The sequence below is a fragment of the Saccostrea cucullata genome, unplaced genomic scaffold (genome assembly GCF_032062105.1).
Source record: "Saccostrea cucullata isolate Sc308-1 unplaced genomic scaffold, CSIRO_AGI_Scuc_v1 ctg2066, whole genome shotgun sequence".
Taxonomy (NCBI): Eukaryota; Metazoa; Mollusca; class Bivalvia; order Ostreida; family Ostreidae; genus Saccostrea; species Saccostrea cuccullata.
In genome coordinates this window covers 61,007-72,582 of record NW_026936797.1, presented here as the reverse complement: position 1 = coordinate 72,582, position 11,576 = coordinate 61,007, and the positions used below count along the sequence as shown (strand labels likewise).

At 32.3% G+C, this 11,576-nt stretch overlaps 1 protein-coding gene across 1 annotated transcript; it reads right to left on the bottom strand.

The window, feature by feature from the left end:
- Positions 1-4,810: 4,810 nt before the first annotated feature.
- On the bottom strand, positions 4,811-11,495 carry LOC134246618 (mitochondrial import inner membrane translocase subunit Tim9-like). Its single transcript, XM_062728997.1, has 3 exons — positions 11,383-11,495; positions 10,066-10,161; positions 4,811-5,070 (listed from the first exon to the last, which is right to left on the bottom strand). The coding sequence occupies exons 1-3, from the start codon at positions 11,422-11,424 to the stop codon at positions 4,915-4,917; spliced, it is 294 nt and encodes a 97-aa protein (XP_062584981.1). The 5' UTR covers positions 11,425-11,495; the 3' UTR covers positions 4,811-4,914.
- Between the last annotated feature and the right edge of the window lie 81 nt (positions 11,496-11,576).

Below are 11,576 nucleotides of genomic sequence, written 5' to 3'. Positions count from 1 at the left end.
TTCCTACCACATTTATTTAACCTCTCTTCATCGGCTTCATTATGAAGAGAGCTTCTTAGTTTTCCTGTTGTTTCGAACCTTTCAAAGGATTATATTGGGGTCTAAAAGAATTTTGATGCTGAAAAAACCTCCTCCCATAATATCTTTCAGGACAATTTCTGCGAATATGCCCGTATTTTTCACAATGCCAACACTGTAAATTACACACCCCTTCTCTTAAACCATTGGAAACTTCTCTTACATGTACTCTGGGTCTTTGATTAAATATTAGAATTTGGTTTGTTTGCCAAAACTTGAAAGGGACAAAACTCTTGCCCTAGCCTATGCCCAATTTTCCTACACCTGTGAAAACGCTGATTACGAAAGTGATCAATTTCCATGGCTTCTTCTTTTCGAAAAATATTTGATTTTAATTCTGAAAATCTTAATAACAAATTCTCTCCCGCCGTATTTAATATCTGTTGATTAGAAGATATGTCACCCCCGTTATCTTGAGATCTTAAAGGCAAACGTTTGCGCAAATTTTGTTCCCTCATTGCCACTTGAACCGCGTTTTATAGCGTTTTGGGATTTTCTCTTAAAACTTTCATTCTCAAGAAATCAAAGGATAAATCATCAGTAAAAATATCAACCAACTGTTTTTGAATAATTTCATGTTCCACATTTTCAGACGCGTATGCATCTTCCGCGACTTGTAAAATTCTTTCAGCAAATATTTGTACACTCTCATTGGAATGTTGTCTCATCTATCCTATGATTGCCAATGCATGTTGTGCATCAGTAATTTCTGCAAATCTATTTTTCAAGAATTGTTTTAAATCATTCCAGCTATAGGTAATTCACCAGAAGATTCTATCTCTGCGAAATATCTTTTAATAAAATCTCCCACAGATCCTTTACAAGTGACAAATGCTATTTTTGAAATATCTTCATTATTCATATCAGACATCTTGGCATATTTTTCTACATCTTTTATCCATTGTTTAAATTTTCCCGGATCCCCCTCAAAATTAAGGTATAATAACCTGATTAATAGGAACAGCAATTGCAGCAGTGACTGATTTAACCTGATTTAAAACAGAACTCATCCATTCTTTAATTTTCTTATCCTCATCACCCCCCTCATCTCCCTTTTTACTTGTAGACGGAAAGCAATTTGAACTCATTCCCTCATTATAATTAGATTTATCATTTACAATTCCTGTTTCAGATATTTGCGCTGTTAAATCGTCGATTGCCTTTGTTAAATCATCCCCAAAGGATGGCACTTTCGCCGTAGCCATTTTTAAAAAGAATACTTTAATAGTTAAACCAAATTTAGAATTTCAGTGAAGATGGTCAGTTAAAAACAAGGTAGAAAAGAAAACAATGTCTTACCCTTTTCTTCTTTCTGTCTTTTCTTCGTACTTCGCCAAATCCTGGTCACGGCACAAAAATTAGTCTTGTGAACCAATGACAAGGAAAAAGTCTTTTCTAAGAGTTTATTTAACAGTAGTGAAATTATTAGTGAATACAAATGATGATCGTATAGTGGATACGAACAAAAGAGATAGCGAAGATCGCCGTAGATAGTATTTATAATGTACAATACATAATAGTCATTTGCATATACGATAAACAAGTTATTCAATACATGGGCCTAAATCCTGGAATTTTGACAAAACAATTTATAATCAAAACATAAGTTTTTGTAAACTGGTGGTCAGTTTCCTTGTATTAGGCAAAAGTGAGTATAACTTTAATATAAACTTTCATAATGTTCAGTTATTGTTCTTGGATTGATGTCCGTAAATAGATAAATATCCTGGTATGTTATATAGTCTTTAATTCGATTAACTTGTTTGTTTACTTTTACGGAAAAGTCTTACACTTCTGTATCCTTCTTGAATTAGGGGTCAATGCACTCGATAATAAGTACATTGTAAATAATTGATGATGTTTATTTTACTAATTAAAATATTTGTCTCAAACCCTATAGGTTTACATAAATAAAGGAATCTGAAGACAAAAGATAGAAACATTGGTCTGTTAGTTTAAAATAAAATTTCATTGCTAGTTTATAACCAACGTTTTTATCTAAATATAAAACAGTTGTGTTAGACTAAGTGTGTCTTTTATTTCTAGTTTATAGAAATATATGGAATCAATATACATGTAGGAAAGAAAATGAATATTATTTATTGAGAAAACGTTTTCACAAGAATAGATTATTTTTCATATCAACGTTTTCAAATAAATTTTGCTTCATTTGAATACAAAATAGGTCTACTAACCTAATAACGTTGCACAATTTTTACCCATGGAAATTCCTGATTTCCAAAAGATTGTCGGGAGTTGATCTCAAAAACAACATAGATATTTTCAATCAGAACTAAAGAATCTTTTTTTTATTTTAACAATGAGTACTTGTGGTACATTAAGATATTTTAAATACTTTTGTTGATGACCATAACAAAGTTATGTAAATTTGAGTTTCGTTTTTATTGAAAAAGCTGCTGTCTATGCATTTTCGATATAACCCAGGGGGCACTAGTTTTTTGCTACATTAGATCTGCAAATACACTGCTAAATAATATTTTCAACATTCACCCCCACCCCCATCCCACGTACACATACACCTGACTTGCTTCTGTTTGATATGAATATAAATGCTTAATTTCAAATGACACTCAAAATTAACATTATGAAGATTATTCAGAATTAACAAAAAAATAAGTAAATTTAGGTCTATTTTATTTTTTTTCCCTTATTATCATTAGTTCGTACCTCTGTTTTGCAATGTTTGGAATGTCGAAAAAAGTGAAGAATTCAAGCACAAAAATATTTATTCTAACTGCAAACTCAAACATTAATTAACTGAAAATTATCATTTTTTAACTTCATGATTATTGTACATCATGTAATTTTACTATATGTGCTATATTTGTGCAAAATACTGATCAAAAATGGGGGGAAAAAACATAAAATCATCTTTGTTACATGTTAATCATTATTTATGAAATAATATAACATTATGAATGAAAATTTTTAGAATTCTCTGAAAATGTACATATATTGTATAAAATAATTAGGTACACAAGGTCATATACAATTTTTTTTTACCTGTGTACCACCAGCATGTCTATGATCATAAAGACTGGTTCATATAAATACACAATGAAGTGTCTAATAACATAATCAATAGACACTGACTTCATATTTGCCTTTTTATTATAGAAACATTTCAGAATTTAACTAGAGTGACCAAAGTTCTAAAACATGAAGACTGCAAAAAATTGAAACTGAACATATCTGCATCTGCAATTTTGATTAAAGAAAAACATCAATTTTGTAATCACTCCTTCCATTCGATAGCTGGTACAAACAAAGCCTTTATAAACTTCAAGACAGATGAATTATAAATAAAACTGAAGCATACAAAGGACAAGTGCACTTAAGCAATACTTAATGGGCCCTTTTTATGTGCCATTTTACCTAAGAATATACTACCAAATCGTTCTCTATTGGTAATAGTTAGATACTAGTGGATATTTCTAATTAAAATGCATGTTAAGCATCACTAAAATCAGCATGGATTTGAAACAATTGAATATTTTTAAATGCCTATGGATACCCTAAATCCGGAAAAGTCGCACCGAACCTTCTTTTAGTTTCGTTTATGTAAATCAAAGGGAATAGATATTCAAATCGGTACTTGAACAATCTGATGGTGGATCATAGTCGGGCGCGTTTGCGAATTGTGATTTCTTGCACCAAACCAAAAATATTGGATGAATTTGTGTAGTTGCCTGTAGCTATAATGATTAAACAAAGAAGTTGGTACTCTTGCATTTGAAAAATTACAATAATAATTCCATTTAATTTGAAATTAAATAAATTTTGTTTGGGTACAAAATAGGCTTTCAATACCTGTTTCACAATTGTTTGCATGAAGGATTAAAAATGTTTGACACTAAACTCTCTGTACTTTCAATCAGAACTAAAGAATCTTTTTTTAAAACAAATACACATAAATATTTTAAATACTTTTGTTGATGACCATGACAAAGTTATGTAAATTTGAGTTTTGATATTGAAAACCTGCAGTCTATGTTCTACAGTGAGCACCTTTTAGATTTGCAAATACACTGCTAATGTATTTTCAACATTCACCCCAACCCCCATCCCCCATCCCACATACACATACATCTGATCGGTTTGATTTTAAATAATTTCAAATGACACGTGGGTTCAATGTTATGAAGATTATTCATTAATAAAAGAATAAGTATATATATAAGCTATCACTTTTTTCGCCATTAGGCAAAACATTGTTTTTGCTTGTTTTTTTTTTTTTTTTTTTTTTTTTTTTTTGTTTTTTTTTTTTTTTTGTTTTTTGTTTTTTTTGTTGTTGTAATAAAAGTACCTCTGTGTGCAATGTTTCAATGTACTTTCACACAAGATTTATAAACTGTAATTTTACATTATGTGCTATATTTGTGCACACAAGTTTGCACAACCTTGTTACTTGTTAATCATTAGTTAACAAATAGCATTTGAAATGAAAATTTTTAGACCGTTCTCTAAAATGTACATATATTGTATAAAATAATTACCAATGTCGGCAATTTTTTTTACCTGTGTACCTACCACATTGTATAGTTTTGTAAATCTTTGTATAAAATTATCAATAGACACTGACTTCATATTTGCCTTTTTAAAACTTGTTTAACTAGAGTGGTTTAAATATGCAAAAAAATGAAACTGAACATTGCATCTGCAATTTTGATTAAAAAATTGCAATTTTGATTGTTTATTTTTATAAACATAGCTTTTATAAACTTCAAGACATATGAATTGTAAATAAAACTTAGAAATTTTCTAAGGATGGTGTTTTAAAATATACATGGTACATGGAGTCCTACATCGTTAATATCACGTTTTCTGTATGAGTGTTTGTTGCGGGGGAACCTGAGCATTCTGTTCTTCTGCTATAGCTTTCATTCGAGCCTGCTGCTGCTCAAAAAATGTTGCCATCAGTCTCTGATTGAAGTTCACATATCTTCCCATGCAGGTATCAATGCAGGACTTCTGTTAAGAAATAAATTACAGTACCTGTTATTAGACATGCACTTTCAAAGCTTTTGAATCTGGCATGACTTAAGTGTAAAAGTATATATAAAAGAAAAGAAAAATATTCACAATAATGTACCCGCATAATGTAGTAAAATAATTAAAATGTATTTGGAGTTTTCCTCATTCATTCTGATTTTCAATAGATTCAAATTTCAACTATTTTCATTCAAAATATGGAGAAAATGTAAATTTTCATTTCTGAAATGTATTTCCATATATACAAAATATGGAGGTATTTACTTGGTTGATAAAATGCGGAAATACGGAAATCTGGAGAAAATACGGAGTTAATCACATGGTTATAAAATGGCTAATAAAACCACATGCATACATACATAAATATTTACAAAACCATCAAAATGTGCAAAATTACATACAATTTATTATATCATTAAGAAAAAAACATATAAAATTGGGAAAATTACACATTTTGTTTATGAGCAATGTATTGGATCTTATATCTTTGACAAACAAATAAGAGCATGTATGGGAAAAAAACTGGAACTCTTATTTAAGCCACAAGTTCATCATGGAAAAAATGTGGCATTTTTTAATATTCATATTAAATAAATGGAAATTCATTCATTCTACTTAAGCAAAAGTGGGAGTGAAATGTTCAACACTATTAGGTATTGGGGAAAAAATAACAATTGACATAGCATTGAATATTTACAAAACAAAAAAAATTTTAGACATTTTTTATCAATCTGGATCACATTTGCCATTTTCTACCTGCATCCCTGATTCATATTTCTCACAATTCATTTTATATCTCAGGTCTGTGCTTTACACCCATCTGTCCAATAAAAATTTTCTTCAGACTTCTTTGTATTAATTTGTAAGGTCTCTGCATGTTTAATTTCTTGCAGCAGCACTTGCGGTCGAATTGGCAAATCCTATCAATTAAAAAAAAGTACTTAAATTATAAATTGGTGCAATATTAATAAAATATAAATTCATTGCTTTTATTCCTTTTAAAATCTTTTTATAAACACAAGTTTGGGTTCTTCAATTTAATATCAATTTGTTTAAAATATTATTTATAATAATGACAATCATAGTTGACTGTTTTTAATTATTAAACATTAGCAATAAAAAAAGAAAAAAAGAATATATATACCTCAAACATAACCATCCATGGACCAAGCTTTAAGCCCGTTAAAATCACAGCAAGTTGAATAAGCACTTATTCTTTTTCAGAAATCTCCTCATGCACAGACGCTACCAAAAAAAAAATGTATGGTAAATCATTGCTAGAATTACAGATGGCTCCCCAAAATTAACACCTTTAATTGTGGTTAACCATAATAAAATTCTATGAGCTGATTGAAAGATTTGAATCATGGGCATATTGGCTGGGAGTACGTAACCTGGTAGCTCAGTCCTAGGCCTAGAGTATTTATTTTCATCATCACAGTGACACACATGTTAAAAAAAAATATGACTGACCTACCCCATATGAAATACGTGTATCTGCATCTTTTGGTTGATACAGCAATACGATCTCAGGCTGTCTGGTCAACAAACTTCTTCCTTTAGACAGAGCAGACGTTGCAACATGGAGGCCAAGGTTAAATTTTGGCGGTCTGTTGTTTAAATTAATTGATCACTGAGCAACTTTTTGAACATTCTTCCGATCAACGATCAAATTGTACATAACATTCAGGAGAAACAGAGAACTGCTGTTAACTCCAAGACAGTTTTTATGCACCCAAATTTTTTCGGGGCGCATATTGTTTTTGTCCTGTCTGTCTGTTTAGCTGTATGCCTGTCTGTTTGTTTGTCTGTTGTCAACTTTAACCTTCGCCATAACTTTTGAACCGTGAGACTTAGAGACTTCATATTTGGTATGGATACTCCACTACAAAAACACTTTCAACTGACACCAAGGTCGATGACCTTATGACCTTGATTGTGACCTTTATGCTAAAAATAGCTTTTTCGAACTTTCGCCATAACTTCTGAACCGTGAGATAGAGACTTCATATTTGGTATGCATACTCCACTAATTAGGCACTTTCAACTGACACCAAGGTCAATGACCTTGTGACCATGACTGTGACCTTTATGCTAAAAATAGCTTAACTTTCGCCATAACTTCTCATGCGGTAATGGTGAGAGATAGAGACTTCATATTTGGTATGCATACTCCACTAATTAGGCACTTTCAACTGACACCAAGGTCAGTGACCTTGACTGTGACCTATATGCTAAAAATAGCTTTTTCGAACTTTCGCCATAACTTTAAAACCGTGAGAGATAGAGACTTCATATTTGGTATGCATACTCCACTAATTAGGCACCTTCAACTGACACCAAGATCAATGACCTTGTGACCTTGACTGTGACCTATGTGCTAAATATAGCTTTTTTCGAATTTCGCCATAACTTTTGAACCATAGATGATAGAGACTTAATATTTGGTATGCATACTACACTAATAAAGTGCTTTCAAATGACACCAAGAACAATGATTGTGTGACCTTGACTGAGACCCATTTGCTAAAATTTGCTTTTTAGAACTTAATGTTGCCGCCAGCTGCTACTGTGTCTCACAAACACATCTTGTTCTTGATGAAAAAATTCTAAGTCCAGAGCTCCGTATTTTTTCCGGATGAAAAATATTCTAAGTTAAGAGTTCAATATTTTTCCAGATGAAAAATAGACTAAGTCCAATGCTCCGTATTATTTCCGTTTATTTTCCGTATTATTTCCGCATATTTTCTGCTTTTCCATATTGTTAATTTTCTCCGTATTTTTTTCCACATTTTTTCCATATTAAAATGAGGAAAAAATGCGGAATAATGCGGAAATCTGGAGATCTGAGGTGCGGGCTAGTAATCATTATAATGTAGTTATGTCGTTCTGACAAAAATAGACTCTTTCAACTATTTTCATGGTATGAAATTAAATTTTCATTTCTGAAATGTATTCTAATACTAGACAAGAACAAGAGGCCAGGGGCCACATCGCTAACCACAGCAACTGGCTAAGTAAAAGCAAAAATCAGTTTAGTATTGAAAAGTTTAAAAAACATTTATTATACCTCTATTGATAATACTCGAATTTGATTGGCTGGTAAGAAAACTTTAAAACACAACAATGACTCCAAATGGTACTGTTTACAGCAATAAGGACCTAAGAATCATTGCACGTGGGATATAATGACCCGCTCATTATAATTAATGACCGCTAAATAATGACCTCTTAATCAAAAATTCCTTTTTGGGTGAATTAAATGCATAAAATAATAATTATTCAAGAAAACAACATGTTTTTAAATTGTGCATGGTCTGTTTTGCATTACCATACAGAATACGGCAAAATTACTCATTTCAAAATATCGTTTCAATTCAGTTCTGGAATGTAGAAGCGGCTCTGTAAAGAGTTGAATTCTGTGTTAGATTTTGACTGGGTAGAGAAAAGTAATCGTTAGTTATAACAATGTATGTCGCTATCAACCTAATATAATTTTAATCAGTAAATCATGATGCAAAAACTTACACGACTTGCAGACTTCAATGTAAACAACTTCACTATACGGAGTGTAGCGAATCCTGATCCCGATCAAAGAAAGAATTGATAACGGTTAGAGATTCATACTTTTCAATATATATCGGTATAATAAAACAATTGATTACCCCTTTTGAGTTCAACATGGTGAAATAAGGACCCCCACCTGGCCCACTCGATGACCTTAACCTCGACCAATACGCGGCCTCGGTCAGGTCAGGTCACCTCGTGGGCCAGGTCTCGGGTCCTTATTTCACCATGTTGACCTCAAAAGGGGTAATTAATTGTATAATAAAATTGGGATTTTTTCTATGTATTCCTATGTAAATTTTGACCCCCCCATGTGCCCCCATCCTACCCAAGGGGGTCATGATTTTAACAAACATAAATCTACATTTATTTAAAAGAGGAATGCTTCCATATAATTATGACCGATCATGGGTTTCCTGTTTTTGAGAAAAAGATTTTTTCTCACATATTCCTATGCTAAACTTTGATACCCCATTGTGGCCCCACCCTACCCCAGGGAATTTACACTATCAAAGGATATGCTTCCATATGAGTTTCATTTTTCCAGGCCCAGTGATTCTTTAAAAGACGATTTTAAATATTTTTCCTATGTATTCCTATGTTAAAATTTGATACCCCATTGTGGCCCCATCCTATCCCTGGGGGCATGATTTGAACAAACTTGAATCTACACTACATGAAGATGCTTCCACATGAGTTTCATCTTTCCTGGCCCAGTGGTTCTTGTGAAGATTTTCAAAAGATGCCATTAATTTTTCACTAATTCATTTCATAATTATCTCCCCTTGGAGGAGGGAGTGGTCCTTCATTTAAAAAAACTTGAATCCCCTTTACCCAAGGATACTTTGTGCTAAGTGTGGTTGAAATTGGCCCAGTGGTGCTTGAAAAGAAGATGAAAATGTGAAAAGTTTACAACGATAACAATGATGACGACAACAACAGACAACGGACAAATTATGATCAGAGTAGCTCACTTGAGCCTTCGGCTCAGGTGAGCTAAAAAGTGGCTTATATAACATTCATTTTAATTCTTTTTTTTTGATTGAAAACTACTATGTGAAAATCAATTAGAAACAAGAGATGTTCATAAAACATCTCTTGCCCCCCCCCCCCCCCCACAATAATTAATTAATTTTTCTCACTGGTTTATACGAAATTCATGAAATTTTTTTTTTAGAACTTTCATGTGAAATTTTCTTTGCACAATATTTATGCGGTATGCTTTTCATGTAAAATTCACATGGAAGTCATATCAAAATGAAATTTTCACATGAATTTCATTGTTTCTTGTTTTTTCATCTCTTTCTCATGCAAATTCACATAAAATTCATGTGCATTTCATATGAAATTTATGCAACAACTTTTGTCTGTTGTCATTTTTTTTTAATTCTAAAAAATAAAGATTACCTCTTCATCTGTCAATGTGTTCTGTCTGAATTTAGTTATACATGTGGTGAAGCACCTCTCTGTCATTATATTGTGGGATAACAACACATCTCGCAGCTGAAATGAGAAATTTCAGATTTATAAACATACTTAGCTTACATAAACCTTAGACTGCTTCTTGATCATTGACAAGCTTATCTTAACATATGTATCTCTACTGCAGTTTGGATTAGAAGTAAGGGGAAAAGAAAGATAAACCTAAAGAGATTTGAGATGTTTAATTTTTATAGAGGGGGGGAATTAAGATTATTAGAAAAGAAGGAAATGCCATGGTCCAGACCAGGATTCAGACCCAGGCCCCCTGAAGTCCAGAAAGGCCGCTCTACCACTTGAGCCATCTGGCTGCAGGCCACTGCCTGAACACTTGACATTCCTCCCTCTTCAAATGCTTAATTAGCCCACAAATTACGATTCTTTCTCTTGATATCACCTTCAAAGAGTTTATAAACTTGTATGTGCTGAGTAAACATGAATATAAATGAGAATATCTGAGTAAAATGCAGAACATGCAGAAAGAACTAACTGGAGAAAAAAAGGTCATGATAAACTGGATAAAGCAAAACACAGTTGGTGCATACATGTATTATACCATGTATACACTGAATTGTCAGTATGAAATCTTTTATAATTATAGTTATACTTAAGGTAGTAGAAAGATTCAAGGAATGTTCTAGTGATTGTTTTAAAATACAAACTCTCTTGTCAACATAACAGGCAGGCAAAAATGTTGGCCAGACTGGGACTGGTGCGGGTGCTCTAACCACTGAGCTACCAGGCAAATGTACCTAATCCCTGGCGCGGTTAGCGGAACCCAGGAAGGTCCTGGGTTCGAGTCTCAGCCTGGCCAAAATTTTTCACCGCATGTTACCTTTAATATACTGAATTTGTTTAGAATGACTGTCATTATGGGGCCTTATGTGCCAGGGGACACGAAGAGGACAGGTGAGTTGACTGTCATTTAGATCCAATATTGATATCAGGCTTACACCTAAGCAACGTACTCAACAAATATGTCAATATTTTGGATGAAAATTAAGTGCAAAGCATAGAAAATTTCTGATTGCGATTTAGCAAACAACATTTTTGTGAAAAACTGTATATAAGTAGCTAAATAACGCTATTTTGAATTGCTTGATATAAAGTGTTATAGCTATTTAAAGCTATATAGCTAAATCAAGAGATTGTAATGGACCTGATAGTACATGTATATTTAATGAAAAATTGAAAATCCAAGTTTGAAACAATGATAACGCTCATAATCAAAGATTTGTAACCAACCATTGAAACCTCTCTCTCAGTTCCCTGAAAATTTGCATTCATGGTTAAGAGTTGGAGATAGGAGTAGTTAACAAAACTAGAAACAGCACTGAAACAGAGGCAATTCAGTCTTCCATGCCCCTTGAAGATTTAAAAATATTTTGTATTTCGATCCCGATTTACATTTTTTTTCTTATTTTATTAGATTTTTTATT

What these genes read in the sequence shown, in the direction of transcription:
- LOC134246618 (XM_062728997.1), bottom strand. Translation starts at nt 11,424, where the DNA reads ATGAATGCAAATTTTCAGGGAACTGAGAGAGAGGTTTCAATG. An exon ending in CTGAGAGAGAGGTTTCAATG is followed by an intron (nt 10,162 to 11,382) that starts GTTGGTTACAAA and finishes TTCTCATTTCAG; the next exon opens with CTGCGAGATGTGTTGTTATC. An exon ending in ACACATTGACAGATGAAGAG is followed by an intron (nt 5,071 to 10,065) that starts GTAATCTTTATT and finishes ATTTCTTAACAG; the next exon opens with AAGTCCTGCATTGATACCTG.